Source organism: Bombina bombina, chromosome 1 (assembly GCF_027579735.1).
Source record: "Bombina bombina isolate aBomBom1 chromosome 1, aBomBom1.pri, whole genome shotgun sequence".
Classification (NCBI taxonomy): domain Eukaryota; kingdom Metazoa; phylum Chordata; class Amphibia; order Anura; family Bombinatoridae; genus Bombina; species Bombina bombina.
Window position 1 is genome coordinate 800,043,466 of NC_069499.1, and position 25,729 is coordinate 800,069,194.

The 25,729-nt window shown below is 34.1% G+C and overlaps 1 protein-coding gene and 1 long non-coding RNA gene across 2 annotated transcripts in view; both read left to right on the forward strand.

Moving 5' to 3' along the window:
* Nucleotides 1-24,845, forward strand: part of LOC128661106 (vomeronasal type-2 receptor 26-like) — a 57,962-nt gene extending 33,117 nt beyond the window's left edge. The window contains exons 2-4 of the mRNA XM_053715285.1: nucleotides 20,076-20,199; nucleotides 23,145-24,014; nucleotides 24,664-24,845. Of these exons, the coding sequence (XP_053571260.1) occupies nucleotides 20,076-20,199; nucleotides 23,145-24,014; nucleotides 24,664-24,845 (1,176 nt within the window). The remainder of the gene's footprint in view (nucleotides 1-20,075; nucleotides 20,200-23,144; nucleotides 24,015-24,663) is intronic.
* LOC128639900 (uncharacterized) lies at nucleotides 7,796-10,079 on the forward strand. The gene is made up of 2 exons (XR_008399273.1): nucleotides 7,796-8,093; nucleotides 9,646-10,079. It is a non-coding gene; the product is annotated as an uncharacterized LOC128639900 (long non-coding RNA).
* Nucleotides 24,846-25,729: the final 884 nt, after the last annotated feature.

Consider the following 25,729-nt stretch of genomic DNA (forward strand, 5'->3'; position numbering starts at 1 on the left):
TATTTCCACCCTTGCCAAACGTATGACTATCCTGATGAGCCACAAACTGGAGTCTTTCTTAAGAAAACTCTTTTTTCAGTCAGGTCCTTCTTTCACCTGTGTGGCTGGTGCTGCAGGGACACTCTGGTGGGATTCATTATCCAAAATGTTTGTAGAAAAATCCTCTGCTGAGGATCTCCAAAATTACATTAAGGTCCTCAAAATGGCCATAGCTTTTTGTGTGACACTGTGATGGACATCATCAAAATTTATGTTAAGAATATGTCTGTGGCGGTGATGGCAAGAAGAGCCTTATGGTTAAATCTTGGTCAGCAGAGATGGTATTAAAGAAAAGGTTAATTCCTTTTTTCTTTCAAGGTAACATTCTATTTGTTCAGACTTGGACTCTATTATTAAGACATTTACTGGTGGGAAAGGAGCTTTTCACCTTCAGGACAAGAAATCTAAAGGAAAGAACAGGACAGGTAATCAGTTTCATTCCTTTCGTTCCTCAGGAGATCCAGAGTCCTAATTTTCTCAAAAGCTTGAGCCCTCCAAGTCAACCTGGACGCTTGGTTCTTCATGAGCAAAGAACAAGCAGTCCAAGAAATCTAACACCATTACCAAATCTACATGAAGGTGCGACCCCAACACCAGAATCTGTTCTATTAAGGGGCAGACTGAGTCTTTCTCAGAAGGCCTGGCTTAGATCTATCCAGGAACCTTGAGTTCAAAACATCATTTCCTAGGGCTACAGGATAGGCTTTTGGTCCAGGCCTCCTAAAGGACGATTCCTCTCATGTCCCCACAAACCCTTCAAAGTCTGCTGCCTTTGTGCAATGTGTTCAGGATTTACAGTATATGGGAGTAATTATCCCAGTACCAGTGTCTCAGAAGGGTCAGAGGTTTTACTCCAATCTGGTTATTGTCCTAAATAAGGAAGGGGCTTACATAACTGTCCTAGATTTGAAAGCATTATAGTTGTCAGGGTTCCCACTTTCAAAATGGAAACTATCCACACAATTTTACCCTTAATCCAACAGGGTTAGTTTATTAGGAGAGTTTCTGAGTTGCCTGCCTTGTCTTGTGATTCTCCATTTCTACAAGGATAAGTCTGTACTGCGTAGTAAATATGATTTTCTTCCTAAGGTAGTTTCTTCAAACTCTAAGGAACAACTCTTGCATAATCTTGATGTAGTCAGAGTTTTGAAGTTCTATCTTCAAGCTACTAAAGAATTCAGAGAATAGTTTCTTCGCTACTCTGGGATTTGAAAGGGCAGAATTCTATTAAGTTAGCATTTGCCTCTTGGCTCAAACAAGTGATTCACAAGGCTTACTTGGTGGTGAGAAAGTCGCCTCCTAATCGTATCACAGCTCATTCTACAAGAGCAGCTGCAACCTTGCTGGGCTTTTGAAAATTAAGCATCTTTGGAGCAGATTTGCAAAGCTGCAACATGGTTTTAATTGCATACTTTTTCCAAATGTTATCACTTTGATGTTTTTGTTTCTTTGCAAGCAGCTTTTGGCAGGAAAGCCCTTCAGGCCGCAGTGTCAGCTAAATAGAAACTGACAGAAAAATTGTCCCACCTTTTCCATAACATAGCACATCTGCCCTATGGACCATTATCATTTTACAAAAGAAAACAAAATTTAGGCTCATCTGATAAATTAATTTCTTTTGTAATGATTATGGTCCATAGGCCCTGCCCATTAAAATTTTTGGGTGACAGTTATAATGACTCCTCTACAGACCCTGCTTTGTCTTTTCTACCTATATATTTCCAATTCACTGCTCGGCTATGCATTGAACTGAATAGAGATGGGAGGTGGGAGGGATTTTAAGCTCTGATATGGGTTCTTGACCTCCTCCTAGTAGCGGGAAATATATAAATATATGTTATGGAGTTATGGAGTACTATGGACAATCATCATTACGAAATATAAGAATTTATCACATAGGAATACATTTTGTATTTATGAATTTTCTGCACTTATCACTTTTCTGATCTAATATGTACCTTCAAGTTCCAAATATCCAAAATTTAGTAACCAACATTTTAACATTTTTTTTAACCATTTATTTTAAAGTCAGCAATGTAACAAAAATAATAGCTTACAAAAGATATACAGAATAAAGAAAAAGGTTATCTATACCTTCAGTATTTCACAGGAAATAAGCAGACATGAATTTATATTTTCATATTACATTGCTGGTATTTTTCCCATATTTTATCAACAACATACAAAAAGCAAATAAATCATAAAACAGAGAAAAAAAACAAAAACAAAAAAATAACAACATCTTTTACAGATTTTGTATCATAGTGGTTTAGTTCTCATAATGAGACACTGACGTCATGTAATTTCCAACTGTACCAGATATATTCAGCCCCCTACTTAGTACTTGTATAACCCTGTCGATCTCTCCCTAGAATAGTCCAACTTGAAAAGAAAAGCTGATTTAAACAACAGGGATCTCATGGTTTCTATTTAGACTTCACCATATCCTTTTAACATCATAGAATGTTGTCATGGTGTTAAATCTATATCACCACCAGGTTAAAAAATGTATTTACATAATAGCAGACTTTCACTAATATAATCAAACTGATAAGTATAGGTAGAGGCTAGTTCTTGACCCCTAGTATTGTTGTTGCTCCTAGGGCAAAAACAAAAACAAACGAGAAAAAAAAAAAAATCTCTCGCCTCTTGCCCCACCTATATATACCAGGCTAAAGACAGCCTCAGAGATTAATGAGTGTGGGAGAGGTCTTCCCTCTTTTCTAATCTTTATCTCTTACCTTTATCTATAGAGGATGGATAATATGTACTTGTATTGCAGAAGGAAATTTATTTTATTAGTCTTAACCATTTTTGAAAAAAACTTTAAATTGTTTCTCTTTATTTGACTCCAATTGGTATTGCTCTATTATCATTTGTGAATACATCTTTTGTACAAACTCTGCAATGCCAGGAGGTTTATCTGCCTTCCAATGTTGCAGAATTAGATTTATCCCTACCAATATAGCGGTGTTAGTGAAGGCTTGGTCCTTTGTTGTAATCTGGGACAGCCAGATTATCATTGTTGGAGATAGTATTAGCTTCTGGTGGGTAAATCTATTTTTCCAAAAATTAACTCTGCTCCAGAATCTGTTAATTTTTGGACAAAACCAAAAACAGTGTATGATATCTGCATTTGGATACATACAATGGAAACAGCTACCTGAACACTTTTTATCCCATTTAGCTAGGATCACAGGGGAGATGTAGGAAAAATGTAATAGTTTGCTATGGGATTCTTTCCACAGTATATTTTTATTGCCTACTAACTGGATACCTTTTCTAATGTCAATCTCTGGTTCATCCAACAAAGCCTGCCATCTGGACAGAATAGATTCTAGATATCGCTGCCCCTGTTTTATCATAATTACTTTATACCAGCTCGAAATTGAATAGTGTCCGTAACTAAACAGACTAATGCCCATTTCCACTGCTCCCACATCCCAATTATTATTATGTTTTGGCGCAATTTGAGAAAGATAATGGCTAATTTGTAGGTACGTGTAGAACTGATGTCTTGGGAGGTCAAATTCCCTTCTAATTTGTTCACATGTTTTAATAATTTGAGTATCTGGATCAAGTAATTGATGAACATATCTAAGTCCCCGCAGAAGCCAGCCTTGAAAGATCCCAGGGTTAAGACCAGGTACGAACTCAGGGTTCCTCAAAATGGGGCGATATTTAGTAAGACTGTATTGTATCTCAAGTTTCCCACAGAATCTCTGCCATGCTAGCACCACGTTTTGAATGACACTCAGATTACGTATAGTTGATGGCAATTTACTTGCCTTAGTATGTAAGGCAGCTTTTAAAGTAAATGGTTTGATCATTCCCTCCTCTATCTCTAAAAAGTAAAAGTGATTCGACTCGGTTATCCAGTCTACTGCAATCTTAACCATGGTGACCCAGTTAAATAGTTGGATATTCGGCATCCCAAATCCACCAAATTCCTTATCTTGTTCCAAGAACCACATAGAGAGACGTGCCTTCCTCTTCCCCCACAAAACTCTGTGCATAGTTACTTAAATTGCCTTAGGTCTATACTTTTTATGAATATTGGAAGGTTTTGCATTAAATATAACAGGCGTGGAAATAAAAAGGATTTCAATAATACTATCTTTGATGACAAGGAAATCGGAAGTGATTTCCATTTACCCATCATAATCTTGGCTTCACCAAAAAAATTAGTAAAATTTAATTCGTACCAGGAAACAGGATTATCAGGCAGATAGATCCCCAGATATTTAATATGTTCTACTATTTGGAAAGGGAAATGTCTTAGACTATCTTTCTTTTTAGTGATCCATAATAGTTCAGATTTATTTTGGTTAATTTTATAGCCGGAGAACGTACTAAATTTGTTTATTATCTCTAACACAAGAGGTGTACTGAACTTACTTTTGGACAAAAATAGATCATCCACATACAGGGAAAGGATAAATTTACTACCCCCAATAGAGATGCCTTCCAGCTCTTGTCTAAGGCGATAAGCTAATGGCTCTATAGATAGATTGAAAAGTAGCGGCGAAAGTGGGCACCCCTGTCTTGTGCCTCTGGCCAACATTATCTTATGGGATAAACCCCCTTTGATTAATATACAGTATATGAACATGGGTTATTATATAATAACTTTACAAAATTTAAAAAAAAACCTAATAGACCAAACTGCGTTAAAGCGGTAAATAAATTATTCCAATTTATTGAATCGAAGGCTTTGTCTGCATCCAGTGTCAATACTGCCCTATCTACTTTAGAGGGCTTCCAGCCATCCTTGATCTAATTCCAGAAATAGTCTAACGTCAACAGCACTTTTCGAATATTCTTAGTTACACTTCTGCCTTCATAAAACCTGTTTGGTCTGTGTGTATTAAGTCATTAATACACTTCTTAAGTCTATATGCTACTATTGCTGCTAATAACTTGTAGTCATTGTTCAAAAGTGAGATAGGGCAGTATGAGCTGGGCAGTTCTAGAAGAATCCATCTTATTATTAGTATAGTATTTATTAAATAACTTAACTAGCGTCTTGGAAATATTCCCCTTCAGTATTTTGTAAAATTCAGATGGGATTTGATCTGGCCCTGGTGCTTTATTCATTTTAACCTTCCCTATTGCTGCCACCACTTCTTCTACCGATATTGGTAGGTTTAATTCTTCATTTTTATTTTAAACTTTTTTTATTTTCTGTGTTTCAAGGTCTAAGAATATTAAGGTAAATACATTATGCTGACAATTCCCCCTGAAGAAAATATCTCTAAAAGAGATGAACCTGTCATTCATCTTACATGTTTCCTAACTACAATAGCTATTGCAGTTCTGTAATAGATAAGGCAGATGCAGAGATGTGTTACATCCTTCTGGAACTTTCCATCGCTTAACCTTTACGTTATTCTGAAGGGAATTTCTTAGAGATTATTCCTCTATATCAACATAAACTAGTAAGTCATCATATTTTTGCGAACTCTTCGGACTCATTGCACATTCATAGAGACATTGAGGTCTGTCTGCTGCATCAACTGACTTGAATTAATGTTTGACAGATTTTGTGATTGAGTTTAATTCTAATAGTATGAAACATATCTGGCTTAGAGTAGCTGAATTGTTTTTGACAACATCAATACAACAGTTTTTGAGCAGTATGAATATGAATAAGTATTGACTGAAAATAATATGTAGCAACAAAACTCCAAAACATTGATCCAGGATCCTAGATGATCTAGCAGTTAATGTAATATGTAGCTGGTTCCTGTAGGTACATTTTTAATTTTTTTCAAGTAATGGGTCATACACAGTGACAATAGAGATTAAAAGATTGATTAAAACTGGATATAGAGAAAGGAAGAGAGAGGAAGAGTAGTAATTATGGTTTTGCAACAAAACAACACTCTCATATAAATTGGATTAGCACATAAATTCATATGGCATGAACAAATACAATACAATGACTGAAACAGGTTGGGCACAAATTTAGACACTGCTTACAAAGGAATACATAAAACCAATAAGCCAGGTCAAAATAAACAACTAGCCTAGAATCAAGTCATCATATTTTTGCGAACTCTTCGGACTCATTGCACATTCATAGAGACACATGAAAAAAACTTTTGTTTAGAAAAGTTTAGAAAATAGAATATAAAATATACAAAACCAGATAATAGGATGGGCAAGAGAAAGGAGAGGGGCCAAATAAATGTATTTGTACAGTATTAAAATAAATACATTAATATGCATTTAAATAATTTCCTTTCTCCCTTACATGTATCATTACTCATCAACTCTGTGTGAAATTCACATATATTTTTACTACATACCTATCATTGATTAAGTTATTTGAAGTGATCATGGAAAATGCTCTCTTCAATATTTCAGAACTGCTGAACCCTCTACTACTTCTCCAAAGAAGATATTTCACTTGTGATATTCTGATGTCTTGCAAGGGCCATGAAGAGGCTTATTGATGCTACTCAGGAATGATAAATGAAGAACGAAAACTGTAAATACCCTGTTCTTACTGTTCAGATTATTTAAAGCAAGCAGTACCTGGAAAATACACGAGTTCTACAATATCTGGAGCTGATTATAGGAAAAAAGTGAAAATGTAAAAACTCACAGTGAAATCATTGAGACATTTTCTATGAACATTGATCACTGATAAATTGCCATACTATATGATGTATGTTTGTAGGGTATTCAAAGTTATATGTAATGACATTCTCATAAACTTATAAAGAGAGATATAGAGGCCGATTTATCAAAGTCTGGCGGACATGATCCACTGTAACGGATCATGTCTGCCAGACATGGCTGAATGCCAACAGTATACGCTGTTGGCTTTAACCATTGCACAAGCAGTTCTGGCAGGGGGTGTCAATCAACCCGATCGTATACGATCGAGCGGATTGATGTACACAGCCTCAGAGGCAGCGGATGAGTTAAGGAGCAGCGGTTTTAAGACCGTTGCTTCTTAACTCCTGTTTCCGGTGAGCCTGAAGGCTTGGGCGGAAACAGTTGCATTAGGGGCAATACGGGCCTTGTTAAATCATCCCCATAGAGAGAAGAGACAGATAATTATTTTAATCATAATTTAAAGCTAATCTTTTAATATAGAATGTTAAAATATCTTCCACTAAATGCTTTGACGCACAATAGATCATTTAAATGCACATCTGGCCATCCTCACACAGCAAACCCCAACTCACAGTGTTCCCAATGGAACATTGGATTCTGGATATGAAAATGAGCTTTACAATGGCTTAATTCTTGCTTCCAAAATATCAGTAATAAAGAAGGATTCAGAACTACATATACAAGGGCTACAGAAACACGTTTATATTTATTTAAACCATAAAAATAACAACATTTAAGTCCTATTGTGCAATGTAGGTTGTTTTTTGGTTTACTTTGGAAAAGTGCCTTTTTGAAGTTTGGTGATAACTGATCTTCAGTAATATGATTGATACAATTCTACTCATGTTTTTCACTCATTTTTGTTCGGCAACAAATCTCTTTCTGCAAAATCTATAGCCCCATCTGGGATGTATTCATTAAATGGAAAGTAATAATTATTATCATCATCATCATCATCATCATCATTAAAATTATAGTTATTTCTTAGGGGAGGTTACAATTTAAAACATGCAATGTCCTAGCAGGTTCCCCAAAGGGACGCTGAGCTTCTCAAAAGGCATGGTATAAATATTTCCGATCTATAAACGTGATGAACCTTTTGCAAGAATTGCACAACCATCCATCATTGATAAGAAGCTTGCATGCCTCTCATTCTCAAGTGGATAGGATTGTCTGATTTGCTTACCTCTGATAATCTATACCAAAATGAAAACCATTCTTAGAAACACTGTCATTCTCTTGATGTTCTGTGATGGAGTTTGTCAAACTAGTGCACTTGGCTGCAGACCTGGGACCCCTTACTCTCAAAGGCCATTCGCCATGCCTGGGGATGTGACTATTGGAGGACTATTTGACATACACATTTACTATACAACTGAAGCATTTTACTTTTCAAGCCCTCCACATCTACAGCCACGTAAGATAAGGTTTGTCATTAATATCATTGACTATTTTTCATTCATATTATTTTGATCAGAATTTAAAAGACTAAATAAATATTTGTTGTTTAAAAACAATAGTCATGCTACATAAATAAGGGATTTTTTTTATATATCTACAGGACTATTAATGCCAAAAAGCAATGCATTTTTATTGTTCTGTAAATATCACCCTCAGGTTTTGACAACATGAGATAAGATCTTTCTACTTTTGTCTACAAAATCAAAGAGGATAAGCAAATGTCATACATTATGATATGTAAAACTAATACTGTCTTATTTATATAAAGAGGATACTCATCTGTACACTATTCTATTGGAAAGGTGACATATTATATTGGGTTGTTTTATTGATATATATATATATATATATATATACAGTATATATCAAACATTTTTATGCAAACTAATTGAGGACTTATAATGTTCTAACAACCTTTTTATTTTATTTTTATATATATATTTATCAAAGATTCCATTTTTTTCACAGAGGGAAAATTCAGTTTTGAGAGGCGATACATTTAACAGCAAAGGTTTTCAACCAGCCTGCTAAGTTACATTAAACTTCCTTGACAACTGCCAAAGCAAGCCATGAATCAGTGTCATATTTTTGGAACTGGCTGCACAACTTTGCAGACCAGACCCTTTTTTTTTTTCTTTCTTTGTATTGATATGAATTAGGGTTAGGGTTAGATAATATATTTGACACTCCAGTACAATGGTTAGAGCCCATAGGAGCAGTTAAGTAATTTTGTTTAATTTGCTCTAAGTAAAAACAAATCTCCTCATATTCTTTTTCTTTTATATAAATTTATTCTATTAGTGTTCCTGTCTTACTTTTTTAGACGTTTTTTGCAACCTTTCATTTATATATTTAATTTAAAGGATACTAAACACAATTTTAGTGTTTTTTTCTTTAATGATTCAGTCTGCAATTTTAAGCAACGTTCTAATTTACTGCTATTTTCAATTTTTCTTCCTTATATTGCTATCTTTATTTAAAAAGCAGGAATGCAAAGCTTAGGAGCCAGCCCATTTTTGGTTCATTACCTGGGTTATGCTTGCGTATTGGTTTGCTAAATGTAGCTACCAATAAGCAAGTGCTTTCCAGGGTTCTGAACCTAAAATGGGCTGGCTCCTAAGCTTTACATTTCTGCTTTTTAAATAAAGATAGCGAAAGAACGAAGAAAAATTTATAATAGAAGTAAATTAGAAAGTTGCTTAAAATTGCATGCTCTATCTGAACCATGAAAGAAAAAATTTGGGTTTAGTATCCTTTTAAATTCTGCATGTATTTTTCTTGTGATATAAGCAATTTTCTAAAATATTTCTTTAATTAATGGCAGCATTTAAGCAAACACACAACTAAACACTCAATTATACATTTATTTAAAATGGGTTAGAAGAGTCTGTATCATAAATATAGGATTTAGTAAAAAATAAATAAAAATAAATTAGTTTAGCGCTACCATTGGAAATTTTTACATAATATTAAATGTTCCTAATCATTTTTTTACATGCTGTGTTTTTTATCTTACAGTAACCAATTAAATGGTTGTACAGGTACACCACTGATTTTCAGTCAACTGATGATTCGGCATCTCCTTTAGTCCGGACACAATTAAAATAATGTGAGAGCGAAATATAATAGCACGCTTCAATACTGGGTGTGCTGACGTACATTAGTTGTGCTGCACTTATTGTTGGTGGTGACACAGTGCCTCCATTTTATGATGGATTTTATGACCAGCCCACCTCTAAGAAAATGTGTCCACTAGCTATCTGCCTTTTTATTTCCCAATGACAAGTCGTGTAATTTGCTATGTTGTATGCATAATCTTTGTTCTTTGCATATTTTTAAATTACTAGTGGATTTTGCTAAGACAAAATTAACAAGTGTTTCATTGTGTGTTTTCAACCTCTACCTTTGTTTAACAAAACAGCAGTATACTGTTAATAAACTATTTCACCGTGTCTGTCTATGTTCTTATTGCCGGTGTTGGATAGTAAGGGAAAATGGTTGATCCAGAACAGCTCCAGAAACAAGGGTTTTAGAAAGAATAAATCATTTAAATTTGATATAATGGCTGCAATATCCAATATAATGCAAGTACATTATATTATATCTGGCCTATCTGTTTTATTAGGACATATTAGGAAGTAGTATTAGTGTCTCCAGATAGTCATTGTGATTAAATATTTTTTTTTCTCATATATACAGCATGCTCACTGAAGACTTTTATAACTTCCTGAGTTTAGTGTTTGCCATTGATGAGATCAACCGTAACCCCAACATCCTGCCCAATGTGACTTTAGGCTACAATGTTTATGATTCTTATGTGGACCTCTTCAGAACCGTCCAGGGTGCAGTTCGGATCTATTCAGGACAGGGGCTGCAGTTTCCCAATTATAACTGTGAACAGAATAATACAATAGCAGCTATAATTGAAGGGATGTCATCATATTTCTCCATACAGTATGCCAATATTTTTGGGATCTACAAATATCCACAGGTATTTTCTGTAAATCAACTATATAAACAATCTTACAAAAAGCTTACGTTCTTTGACTATATTTAAAAATGACCAATTTTTTTTCTTTTATATAGCATTGCAACTTTATTTATAAATGTGAATCTATCAAAATGATGTAGTTGAGGAGTAAAATGTACAAGCACACAAAGATTGGATTATTACAATAATATAGGAGGGAAATTGCCTATTATAATAATCACAATCGATGTTTATAAAATGTGTGTAATCAGAAATGGACAATGTCCTGTATATTTGCATACCCTTCATACTTTCAGAAATAATACAAGGTAATGTATACATAGTATTATATAAATATCATATTTTATTTTTGCAGATCAGTTTCCTATCACAAGATCCTTTACAAAGTAATAGGCAGCAGTTTCCCTATTTTTATCGCATAGTACCTAGTGAATATAGTCTGTACTCTGCGGTTATAGCTTTACTTAAACACTTTGGTTGGACTTGGATTGGTATAATTATTCCTGATGATGACACCAGCATAAATGCATTAAAGGTTATCCAAAGAATGATTGTGGAAAATGGGGGATGCATTGAATTCATCATAACTGTTCCAGCAATAAATAACTACAGCCCAGAGAGGATTTTAGAAATACAACAACTAATTGCAAAGTCAACAGCGAATGTTATACTTGTATATGGGACTAAAAATAATGTGTATTATCTGGAACAAAATGTTCATACCAGCAACATCCCAGGAAGGGTATTCATCAGTACCGCAGAATCCAGTTTCCGTATATTTAATATGATTAATGACACCGCTCTCAATAACTCTTTGCAAATAGTAATGAACAAAAAGGAAGTTCCAGACTTTATTAAATTTGTTAGAGAAGTGAATCCAGCGAGATTCCCTTCAGGAAGAACATTTACTACTTGGTGGGATGAACTATGTGCAAATCGATGTCCATTTAACCCAAGGAGACGTAATTGTACAGGTGTGGAGAGTGGAAGGAAAATTATTTACTCTCATTGTAACCTCATATTTACAGCCATGAGCTACAGTGTATATAATTCTGTGTACATGGTGGCCCACGCTTTACATGAGATGTATGAGGAAACAAAAGCTGAAAGACTACTTGATAAAAATAAGCTAAAGTTTAAAGATTTAAAATCCTGGAAGGTAAGCAGAATTATGTTTTCCTCATAAAAGTAGCTTTATTTCAAGGGACATTAAACCCTATTTTTTTCTTTCATGATTCAGATAGAGAATACCATTTAAAACAACTTTCTAATTTACTTCTGTTATCTAATTTGCTTCATTCTCTTGATATTCTGTCCTGAAAAGCATATCTAGATATGCACAGTAGTTGCTGATTGGTGGCTGCACATAGATGCCTCATGTGCATTGCTATTTCTTTAATAAAGGATATCTAAATAATGAAGCAAATTAGATAATAGAAGTAAATTATAAAGTTATTTAAAATTGTATTCTCTGTCTGAATCATGAAAGAAATGTTTGGGGTTTAATGTCCCTTTAAATTACCAATAAAATCTTATCTGTTTAAAGGGATAGTCTAGTCAAAATGAAACTTTCATGATTCAGATAGAGCATGCGATTTAAAGCAACTTTCTAATTTGCTCCTATTATCACTTTTTTTGGGCTTCCACAGAGTACAATGAGAGAAAAACAGCCTTCTACTGCCGAGGTCCAGAAAACAAAAATCTGACAGCTTTGCAAACTGTTTTGTTTAGTTTTGTTGCAGATAGATTAATGACTATTAATTATAATTCCTCTTTAAATGGACATAAAAGTGCACAAAGAATATGCTGTCTAGCTGGTTAGAGTATTATATTGCTGCACTACTGCTTGCATGTTAAGAAATCCCAGAGAAGCAATGCACTACTAGGTTCAAGCAGAACCCATCTGATGAGCTGATGAAAAGAAGCATATGTTTGTAGCCACCAATCAGCAGCTAGCTCACAGTAGGAACAAGAAACACAATAGTGAGCACAGCACTTTGCTTTCAATATTTATTGCTGTAATGTGCAAGTTGCTTTTGGGTCTCTGCTCACCCTCCAACAGTATACAGTACAAATACAACAGCACCACTTCATTTAAAATGGACCAAAGGTCCTTTTATTAAGGTGTTACATGCAGATAAATAGTGACATTTCGAGCCACAACAAGCCCTTAATCATACTCACTGAGGGGCATTGATGCTCCTGAGCCTACCTAGGTATGCTTTTGATATAAAGAGGACAAGTACATTTGACAACAGAAGTAAATGCAAATAAAAAAGTATCTTAAAACTGCTTGTTCTACCTAAACCATTAATGTTTAAAGGGATAGTCAAAATTAAACTTGCATGATCCAGATAGAGTATGTAATTTTAAGACACTTTAAAAAAATAAAATAAATGTGCTTCGTTCTCTTGGTATCCCTTTCTAAAAAAAAGAATATGCCCATATCCTACACTAGTGGGAGCTAAGTGCTGATTGGTGTCTGCACACATTTGTCTTTTGTGATTGGCTAACTAGATGTGTTCAGCTAGTTGCCAGTAGTGCAATGCTGTTTCTTCAGCAAAGGATAGCAAGAGAATGAAGCAAATTTCATAATAGAAGTAAAATGGAAAGTTGTTTGAAATTGTATGTTCTATCCAAATCATGAAAGTAAATTTTGTGGTTTCCTGCGCCTTTAATTTTGACTTTCATATCCCTTACTGTTAGCAGAAAAAATATATTATTCATATAGAAAACTAAATGATCTCAGGCTTTATGTGAACATTTTTTTTTATTAATCTAGAATTATATAAATATAGTGGATTATTTTAAAAATGGACACTAACGCTGCTATATAAAAAACATATTTGCTTTCTAGCTGCATCGATTTCTGAAAAAAGTCAATTTCACAAATACTATGGGACAGGAGATCTATTTCACTGAGGATGAAATATCTACTGGATATGATATATATAACGTAGCATACCTGCCAAATGGTACAATAAAATCAGAAAAAGTTGGAAGTTTTAACCTTAATTTGCCTCCTGGGAAACAATTTACTATTGATGAGAAGCTTATAATCTGGGAAACAACATTTAATGGGGTTTGTTTTTTTTCATTATTAATTAAATAAAGGGAAGTTTGTTAAAGGGACATTGTACTAAAATTATTTTCTGTTTCATCTAAAAGAGGGGATTTCAAAATGTATTTCAGCTTTTTGCATTTAAAAAAACACGTTCTTCTCCTTAAAGGGACAGTATACTATAAAATAGTTTTTTTCCCTTAATGTGTTTCCAATTACTTTTTTACCAGCTGCAGAGTATAAAATGTATGATATTTGATTTTTTAAGGTTTATTTGTGTATATGAATGAGCTGATTTTGTGTTTTGAAGCCACAACCTAATAAAATGTGTTGAGCTTGTAGGTATAATCAGATCTCATTACTGTATCACATTGTGTACATATACCTGCTTCTTTATCTTATATCTGTCCATAAACTAATCACTAATACTTGGAGAGAACAATGGAAAATTAACATTTTATTACCTTATCTCTTCTATAACCCACTGGGAGTTTAATTCTTCTACTGGCTGTGTTAACACAGCTTGACCTTGAGACAAAAACTTTCAGTATGGGTGGGGATACCACAGGCTAAATAAACTATTTCATATGCCAATATAAGGGTAATGGAAATACTTGTAAACAATTTAATACACTCCAGCAGGTAAAGTGGATCATTGGATTGGATCAGCCAGTAGATGATTAGTAGGAAGTTAAATAATGTAGTATTAGTTTCAAGTTAAATTTAAACAGCTTTAATTTAACATTTCTTTCAAGACAAATATATTTTTGACATACTAAACTTTCTTATGCATGAAAAGATTATTTGAGTACAAATGTCGCTTTTACTCCAATTACACTAGAATGTTTACTGATATAATGAACAGCTATCCCCCTTCCATACTCACAAACACAAACATTATTTACAATAAATGAATAATATTTATTTAGAATTTCAGCCATTTGAGCATTTTATTCTAAATATGTTGCAGTGATTTTAATCTTTATACTTCTTACATTTTATTCAAGAACAATTTAAAATGTCCTTGTATGATTTTACATAGTGTATAGTAAACATTTACCTATTTATTATTACCTGAGGTTAATTAATATGGATGCTGTAGGGTACAAAAGTGTTGGCTCTCAGGAACAACCTCAATAGCTTAAAGGGATAGTATAGTCAAAATTAAACTTTAATGATTCAGATAGAGAATTACATTTTAAGCATCTTTCTAATTTACTCCTATTATCATTTTTTCCCCGTTCTCTTGGTATCTTTATTTTAAAAAGCTGGAATGTAAGCTTAGAAGCCGGCCCATTTTTGGTTCAGCACCTGCCTAGTGCTTGCTGTCTAAATGTAGCCATCCAATTAGCAAGCGCTAACCATGTGGTGAACCAAAAATGGTCCGACTCCTAAACTTTACATTCCTGCTTTGTAAAAAATAAACATACTAAGATAACAAAGAAAAATTGATAATAGGATTAAATTAGAAACTTGCTTTAAATTGCATGCTCTGTCTAAATCACGAAAGTTTAACTTTGACTAGACTATCCCTTTAAATGGATATAAAAGTGGGAAAACAAAATGCTCATATGTGTTAGATCATTTTATTATTGCACTGTTTATAGGGTTAAACATAGTTAAAGTCCCTTCAAGAGCAGCAATGCACTACTGGGAGCTAGCTGAGCATATCTGGTGAGCCATTGACAAGAGTAATGTGTGTAGCCGCCAATCACCAGCTAGTTGTGTTTTTGAAGAGGCCTAGGTTTAAATAAATGAAAGTCAAAATTAAAAGTTTAATATTTCAGATAAATCATACAATTTTAAAAAACTTTACAATTGACTTGTGTAAAGTAGGCAAATGATTTGAACATTATTAGCTAGATTACGAATGGTGCACTAACTGATTCACGAGCAATAAGGGGTTTATTGTGGCATTTGCATGCGTCGGTAGTAGCGCGCGTATTACAAGTTGAAAGTAAATGTGTTCACTTGAGCGCAATTGAATTTAAAGTGCGTCAGGTTAGTGTGACTTCAGAGATCTGGTTAACTGTTATGCTCCACTAAAAGGTTGCACAAAACACATAAAAAAATGCATTGTACAATACAGTTACACTAATTATAACACTATCCAATAAAAAATATTTTTTTAAAAATTGCTCAAAGTGTTAAGAAAAAAAATATGCAAAGGGCTCTAACAGAAATACATACATGCAGAAAAATTGGGATGTTTTCCCAGGAAAGAAATGCTGTGTAGCACTCTCTGCCCAGACTGGGGTAGAGCCACTAGTACCTTTTAAAATGTAACTTTTATTTTCCACTTTAAAAAGAATGGGTGAACACAAACAAATTAAAATATCTCTGTCTCTGAATAGCTAGTATCAAATATTTCTGGTTGCTATTGAATTATTCAAGTAACCGGCTGTCTTTGATATTTTTATGTATAAATTTGTTAGATTTGTCGGTACTGATATATTACTCAAATCAGGTTGCTCAAAACCTTGTAATGGGTGTCTGTTGTGTTTAGCTGCCTCTTATATTTTCCGAGGCTTGTATTAGCGTGAAGTTGGATGGGCTTAAGCCTGAGTGATGGCAGGGGTTATCAGGTGTTATTCACATTTATGTGTGGATCTTGGTAGTGGTTATATAATTTGAACTCTATTCTGCTTTATTCTACAAGTGTATATATGCCAATATTTGGGTATCTCTTGTATGCAGAATTATTTTTATAAGTTCCACTCCTATTTTACATAAATTGTGCAAGCATATACACTAAATCTGTTTTTTTTCTTTGTAAATAGAATAATCCCTTATTTCTATTACATGTATTTTTTGTGCACACTTGGTTCAATAAAGACACCAATATGCCCGGATTTTGGCTAATAATTTTGTCTCAGACCTACTGTTCACAGTCTTTCTTTCTATATATATCTCCTGTTTATTATCAATGGTGGGCTTATTGTATATCTATCTCTCAGTCTCCTTCCTTGTTAGGCACTTGGGGACTATTTTTATTTATAGTTTCAGCTTCCACCTGAGATTTCTCTCTCTCAAAAATGCTTTAATTCTTTATCTTGAGTATGTTCCCGGGTGGGCATACAGATTCTATGTCCATATAATCTAAATTGTTATGTTGTTTGTATATCACACCTATGGTACGGTACTGCAGTGTTACTTTAAGTGCACAGTGTTGCCACAGTCTGATTCTATATTTTTACTCGAAATTCAGGCATTAATTATCTTTGTAGTAGAAACTTTATTATTTGTTTTTACTCTTATATCGCACATATTCTATAATTCTGAAGTGTAATTATAATGTCACAATTATACACCACTTTAAATCTGTTTCTTTGTTGAGGACTCAGATTTTTATGATTATCGATATAGTTCACCTCTGAGTTCGGTTTTCACTCAATACTCATAATAGTAACTATTGCTTATATGTAACAGTGCCTATTAGTTATACTTTTGTGTGAATCTTCGGTACTCTGTCTTTATAAATTACTTATGATAATATTCCCTGACTGCCGCTCTACGCTGTTTTCACTACAGCTGAGTATGGCGGTTTATCGCTAATACAGAGTTTGGTTCGGTTAAGAATTTGTTAGCCCCCGGTACCTCTACTTGATTGGGCCCCCTTTGTGACCCTGGTACAGTTATGCTAGGATTGTGCGTTTAGATAAGGTTACCCCTGAATTCTATTTTGGTTCTTGTCAGGATTGCCCCTTACACGCTAACACACATTCACGCAATATTGGCTATATTTCCCATTACTTGTTTGATTATGCGCTATTAGAGATAGATTGATTTAAAACACATATATCACACTTTAGTGGGACCCCATTGTCCCACTCAACCCCCCTGACGCGTTTCGCCAGTTACGGCTTTGATAAATATATATATATATATATATATAGAAAGAAAGACTGTGAACAGTAGGTCTGAGACAAAATTATTAGCCAAAATCCGGGCATATTGGTGTCTTTATTGAACCAAGTGTGCACAAAAAATACATGTAATAGAAATAAGGGATTATTCTATTTACAAAGAAAAAAAACAGATTTAGTGTATATGCTTGCACAATTTATGTAAAATAGGAGTGGAACTTATAAAAATAATTCTGCATACAAGAGATACCCAAATATTGGCATATATACACTTGTAGAATAAAGCAGAATAGAGTTCAAATTATATAACCACTACCAAGATCCACACATAAATGTGAATAACACCTGATAACCCCTGCCATCACTCAGGCTTAAGCCCATCCAACTTCACGCTAATACAAGCCTCGGAAAATATAAGAGGCAGCTAAACACAACAGACACCCATTACAAGGTTTTGAGCAACCTGATTTGAGTAATATATCAGTACCGACTAATCTAACAAATTTATACATAAAAATATCAAAGACAGCCGGTTACTTGAATAATTCAATAGCAACCAGAAATATTTGATACTAGCTATTTAGAGACAGAGATATTTTAATTTGTTTGTGTTCACCCATTCTTTTTAAAGTGGAAAATAAAAGTTAAATTTTAAAAGGTACTAGTGGCTCTACCCCAGTCTGGGCAGAGAGTGCTACACAGCATTTCTTTCCTGGGAAAACATCCCAATTTTTCTGCAAGTTCAGTATCAGATGCTAGCACCACTCCTCAAAAGGAATATAGAATAAAGATACTACAATTAAATACAGTATCTTAAAGTAATTGAAACCAGTGAGGAGCTTGCCTATATAGTGCCCTTGTTATCCTTGTGTGTCAAATAAGAAATACATACATATAGATGTCTGCCTTTTATATATATATATATATATATATATAGGTAGCCCTCACTTTACGCCAGGGTTAGTTTCCAGAAGGAATGGTTGTAAATCGAAACCGTTGTAAATTGAAACCCAGTTTATAATGTAAGTCAATGGGAAGTGAGGTTCCAGGCCCCTCTCAAAATTGTCATAAGTAACACCTAATACATTATTTTAAAAGCTTTGAAATGAAGACTTTAAATGCTAAACAGCATTATAAACCTAATAAAATAATCACACAACACAGAATATATAATTAAACTAAGTTAAATGAGCAAAAGCATTTGCTAAACAGCATTATAAACCTAATACAATAATCACACAACACAGACTTCACTTGCATTTTTCTGCAAACAGTTCTTTCTATGCATTCCAATCTGGACTAATTTATAGACAGGAAGATCTTGTTCCTTTGAAATCTGCTCGATAGCTCAGGTCTGGTTAAACTGATTAATTTCATCTTGCTTGGCTTTGCTGCAACACAAGCGGACAGCTCCACCTACTGGCTATTTTAATAAATGCACTGCTTCTCAATGCTTTTCAACAGCAGTCACATGACTGGAAAAAAAAGTTGTTATTCTGAAACAGTGTAAATTGAACCGTTGTAAAACGAGGGCCACCTGTATATATATATATATATATATATATATATATATATATATATAGATATAGATATATATATATATATTTATATTTAAATAGAACATATTATTCTTGTGAAGAACACTGTAATGTGAAATATTAATATTTCATGTAGGGTTAGTGCACTTTGGTTAAATGTGTTCAGTTTTGCGCGACCTGTTGGATGTTAGTTTTTTTTCAGCTTTTCAGGGTCCATTGAAGTCTATGGGTGAATACGCGGACACAATATTCTAACTTCAGCTTCTTGTGCTCGTTGGGTTAAAACAAGACCGAAAACTTTTTACTTTCAACTTGTAATATGCGTCCTACCTCAGCGTAGTTATCGTATAAGCGGGAGCGATAAAAAGCGCTCCACTCGTAATCTAGCCCTATGTGTATATCAGTGTTACAAACATTGATAAAAACACAGCCGCAATATAGTGCTAAAGAAAGCTGAACATAACTAGCTTTGCTCTTTAATAAAAACAATTACAATAGAACAAAGTATATTTGATAATATAACTACATTTTTTTTCTTCAAATGCATCCTATTCGTTTGAATTATGAAAGTTTACTGTTGACTTTCATGCACCTTGAAATTAGAAAAATCCAAAGTGTTTTCCCTTTTTTTCCCCCTTTGATCTGTTAATGTAAAATCAATAGCATTCAATTTATTTGTGCACATGTTCATCATGTGCATTGGATTCAATTCATATGTAGGTATATAGTTCTGTGATAACAATATCATGATTCTTGTTTGGATAGCACTACACAGATTCTGCTCTTGCTTATTCCCTGCCCCCACGCCTAGAATACTAGAGTAAACATCTCTCATAGGCTCTACAAATGTGTTGTCTTCAGTTCCCTTAAAGGGAATATCAACTTTTTTTAAAAACTTATTATGTAGTACAGTGCACAGTACACTTAGGACATATGACATTCATGTTATTCCCATGGTTGCTGCCTAACATATTTCTTTTTGTTCTAATTAGACCCCACGTTCTGTGTGTAGTGAGAACTGCCGGCCAGGTTACAGGAAGTCTGTTCGGGAAGGTCAGCCAGTTTGCTGTTATGACTGCGTGCCCTGTCCAGAAGGAGAGTTTTCCAACCTAACAGGTTAACCTTATTATAATTTACATTTATAACATTTTAAATTAAAGTTAGATTATCTTAAATAAATGCTTCATTTTTGTACAATATTTGTATATGAATTCTATTCATAAAAATGAAAATATTGATTATATCTTAATACAAGAAGATATTAATAAAACACAAACATGCAATGTACATGCTCAAAGGGTCATTGTACTTACAAATTATTTCTGTTCTATCTAAAAGAAAATATTTCAATATTTATTCAAGGGGCAATCTATTAAAAAATAAACTTTCATGATTAAGATAGGGCATGCAATTTTAAACAACTTTCTCATTTACTTTTATTATCAAATTTGTTCTCTTGGTATTCTTTTGTTGAAAGTTAAACCTAGGTAGGCTCATTTGCTAATTTTGAAGCCCTTGAAGGCCGCCGTGGAGTTATTTATGAGTCAACACCGATTGGCTAAAATGCAAGTCTCTTAAAATAAATGAAATAAGGGAGCAGTCTTTAGAGGCTTAGATACACGGTAATCACAAAGGTAAAATGTGTATTAAAGTGATGGCAAATCCTCTTTTACCAATGAGATGACGTTTCCACCTCTAAACCAAAAGCCTGTCTAGCATACAGAACTATGTCAAACGACTAGCATGGCTATTGGATTAGAGGTGAAAATGTCACCTCATTGAGAAAAAAGCGCTGTGCCGTGGGCAGCCCAGAGCCGCTTTCTTTTACAAGGAGCCGCGGCACAGAAAGAGTGTGTTTAGCACCCTTTTTTTTTAGAAACTCATCACTTAAAGTTGAGTTGATTTTTAGTGATGGTAAATTCTAGCGTTTTTTATCACACTAATATAACAGTGTTGATTATGGAACACTGGGGAATGGGTAATAAAGGCATTATCTATTTTAAATAATAACATTTTTTAAGTAGACTGTCCCTTTAAAAGAGTGCTAACAATGGCTCTGAGCCGTCGCAAATTGTCCCAGTCAGGTGCTAACGACGACTCAGAGCCGTCGCTAGCACTCACCCACCTTGAGGGCAATCTGGGGGCTCTCACCGGGGCTTCATGATTTGCGCAGTGACTTTACGCGCAATGACGCGATGACGTCACCGTGCAACTTTATTTAAAATTAACAATTGACAATATAGGGAAATGGGGGCATGCTGCTTAGAAGCCTGTATCTCAGGCATCTAAGCATCTACAGACCCCCAAGACCCACCGTTGGAAAGGTAATCGCCTAACCTTTCCAACTGTTTAATAAGCTAGAAAAAAGTAAAAGAGCAAAACATAAATATATTTAAAAAAAGTAAAAAAAAAAAAACTCAAATCCAGCTTAGCACCCAGGTGGTAAATGACTTAGCAGCCAAAGGGTTAATGTGACATATATATATACATATATATATATATATATATATATATATACACACAATTAAGAAAAATATGCACCTTGCAAAAATTGATAAGGTTTAGTAAATCTAGGCTGCTGTTAACAAAATTTTGCTCTCAAATATATATCTACCTCTTGTAAATTAATCAACAGCATTACAGCACTATAACCACATAATATTTAAAATGAACATATTTCTCTTCTTTGAGATCAAGGAAAATTTAGGAATATCTGTTGCAACATAGGATAAAAATTATCAGAGAATTATATTTTATTCCAATATCTGACTGATATATATTTTACTAGTGTTTGATTTGCTTTAATTAATCCATGCCACACTTGTTTTTAAACTGATAGTAAATTAATCTTAATTATAGCAAGTGTTGTATTTTGAAGTTGTTTCTAAATAGGGAAATTATTCAAATGTATGTGATTTTACATCTCATGACATCTCATGTGTAAACAGATTGTACATCATTATGCTGCAATAAATTAATAAAGAAATTGTGCATTTAATTATTTTTCTTAAAGGGACAGTCTACTTCAGAGTTTGTATTGTTTAAAAAGATAGACAATCCCTTTATTACCCATTTCCCAGTTTTGCATAACCAACACTGTTATATAAATATACCTTTTTACCTCTGTGATTACCTTGTATCTAAGCCTCTGAAGATTGCCCCAATTATTTTAGTTCTTTTGACAGACTTACATTTTTGCCAATCAGTGGCCTCTCATAAGTAACTCCACGGGCGTGAGCACAATGTTATCTATATGACACACATGAATTAACATCCTCTAGCTGTGAAAAACAGTCAAATGCATTCAGATAAGAGGTGGCCATCAAGGGCTTAGAGATTAGCATATGAGCCTACCGAGGTTTAGCTTTCAACTAAGAATACCAATAGAACAAAGCTAATTTGATGATAAAAGTAAATTGGAAAGTTATTTAAAATGACATGCCCTATTTGAATCATGAAAGCTTAATTTTGACTAGACTGTCCCTTTAATAAAGAAAAAAAAAACAATAACACGCATTTACAAAGACAAATTAACTATAAAAGCAAAGCTAATGTAAATATATAAAAAACTAAGGAATGACTGAGCAATGCATAGAAAAAAAATATAAAGAAACAATAAAAATAGCATAATACAGAATTTATGTACAAAAATCAGTGGACAGCTTATTAACATAAAATACTCGCAAGGGGGCATATTTTGGCCTAAACCAACTAAGCCTCTACCAATGTCAGTAGCATTTAAAGGGGGGGGGGGGGGGGTAGCAAATCTTCAGGGATAGTTTGGTTTCCTGATACTTTGCTACTCTCCCACTCTCTAAATATATATAAATGGTTTATACTTGGTCTAAATGTAGCTCACAGAAGATTATTATCACTTCTGTATGATGTTTGTGCGTCTGACAGGAATGAATAATTAACTGCTCAATACTTTATCAGAAACATATAAGGGTAATATGAACTAAAATGGGAAGTTGGAGGAACAATATATTTTTAAATGCTTAGGGCAGCAAAAAACCTAAATACACTACTGTACTCACATATTATATTATTCTTGTTTCAAGATGTGGCTGTATGTGTGAAGTGTCCAGAAGACCAATGGCCAAATGAAGAAAAAACAACTTGCAACCCGAAGCTTATAACTTTCCTGTCCTACCAAGAGCCAATAGGAATTGTTCTGACATTTATAGCAGTATGCTTTGCTTTTATAACTATAGTGATTCTGGGAATATTTATTTGCTTTCAAGACACCCCAATTGTGAAAGCCAACAACAGGGATCTCAGTTACCTTCTTCTGACATCTCTCATATGCTCATTTCTTTGTAGTCTACTCTTCATTGGACATCCAAAACAGCTCATTTGTTTTTTGCGTCAAGCTGTTTTTGGGATAACTTTTGCCATTTCTTTATCTTCTCTATTGGCCAAAACATTAATAGTTGTAATAGCCTTCAATGCCACTAAACCAGGAAATAATTTACGTAAATGGGTTGGCACTAAAGTCCCTAAATATATTGTTCTCATCTGTTCACTTATTCAAGTATTTATTTGTATTTTATCACTTAATATAACATTTCCATACCCATATTATAACATGAATGCCGAAATTGGTAAGATCATAGTTGAATGCAATGAAGGACCAGATATGTCTTTTTATTTCATACTTGGATATCTTTGTATTTTGTCATCTGTGAGTTTTATTGTTGCTTTTTTGGCAAGAAAGTTACCTGATACCTTTAATGATGCAAAATTAATTACATTTAGTATGCTGGTTTTCTGTAGTGTTTGGATTTTCTTTATTCCAACCCATCTCAGTACGAAAGGAACATCCGCTGTGGCTGTTGAGGTGTTTGCAATCTTGGCGTCAAGCGCTGGGTTACTCAGTTGTATATTTGCTCCCAAGTGTTATATAATTTTAATTAAACCAGAGAAAAACAGAAAAAACTATTTGTTACGAGGTTCCCTATAATATACTTACAATTTATCTTATTTTTAAATCACACAATAGAGAAAACTCAAAAACACTTATATGCTATCACCACTGCAAATGTATTAATGTATTATATATATATATATATATATATATATATATATATATATATGTATGTGTATGTATATATATATATATATATATATATATATGTACAATAACACATCTGTGTTAGGAAAAAAAATATTTTTTTTTTCTTCAAGATTATTTATATTTTCCATGTGCAATCGTAGAGCATATCTACATGGGGCAGTACACGGGCCATTTTCTGCAGTGCAGCGGTCCCACCCGCCGTGCTCCTTCCCGGTTAAGCCCCTTCCAACCACGCCCCATCACGCACTCCCCGTCCGGTCACGCCCCATCACACCCACTCCTGCCCACCCTCTCTGCTATCTGATCCTCAGTTATAGTGTTAACGGCTAGGTATGTTTGTCCTCGCGCAGTTTCTCCTGCGCATGACAGCTTCGGACAAACATACCTGGCCTTTTATTATATAGGATGCTTTTCTCACAAATTCTCTTGTCACCATAAAAGCTATAGAAGTTCTGTATCCCCTTAGAGAACACAGATATTTAAAAGTATTTAGTACTCCCACTGCTGTGTCCAGCTTCAGCATAAAGATGTGCATTTGAAGAAGGTCAGAGAATTCAGCTCTACTTCAGTAAATAAATCATTTTTAAATGAACATGCTGATATTTGTGGATGTTGGGAACTCATTTCAGAACCACACACCAGTCACTGGTACTATGGCTATGCCCATAATAGGCCCCAATCATGAAGATTGTTTTTTCCCTTGATAGTTGTGCAAGATATTTGTGCTATTCCACCTTTCTCATGGACTTCCAACCCACGCTTAAAGGGACATGAAACCCAAAATGTTTATTTCATTATTTAGCAAGAGCATATCATTTACTTCTAAATTGGCTTCATTCCCATGATGCCCTTTGTTGATGAGCAGCTTGCTGCACACATTAGGTGAGCCAATGAAAGGAGGCATACAGCCAACAATCAAAAGTTAGTGCATTGCAACTCATGAACCTACCTAAGTATGCTTTTCAACTAATGATACCAAGAAAACAAAGCAAATTGGATAATAAGGGTAAACTGGAAAGTTCATGCTGTATCTGAATTAAAAAGTTTACTTTTGAATTTACTGTCCCTTTAATATGTACCTGAAGGCAATTTGGTATTTTAGGTACCAGAGTGATTGTTTTCATATTAACTTCCAAGTCTGGCAAGGAAAATGGGCCCAAAGACTTCATAGTTAGTTTATATGGCTATTTGTTTTACTCTTTCAAGGTTTACCTTACTGTATGCAACACATTTGCCCTTAGATATTAATATTCTTATCAGGAATCTGTTCAATTTCTTCTACTGCCCCCACAACTTCCAATACTTTTCTTACCTTATCCCTTCCTATAAATAGGAACCAGTGGTATGTTTAGACCTTTTGGCATAATGCCCTCCTCTACTAGATAGTGAGGACTCACCTTCTCAGAGAGTCAGCAGTGGCTTGTATGACACAAATTGCATCTTAAGAGAAGCAATACCCACTACCGTCCTGCACAGGCCCTCACAGGATATGTGCCTATGCTGCTGAAGAGTAATACTTTTTACTAGAAGCATTTATGCTAATGAAAGTATATTGCAAAAATGCTTCTC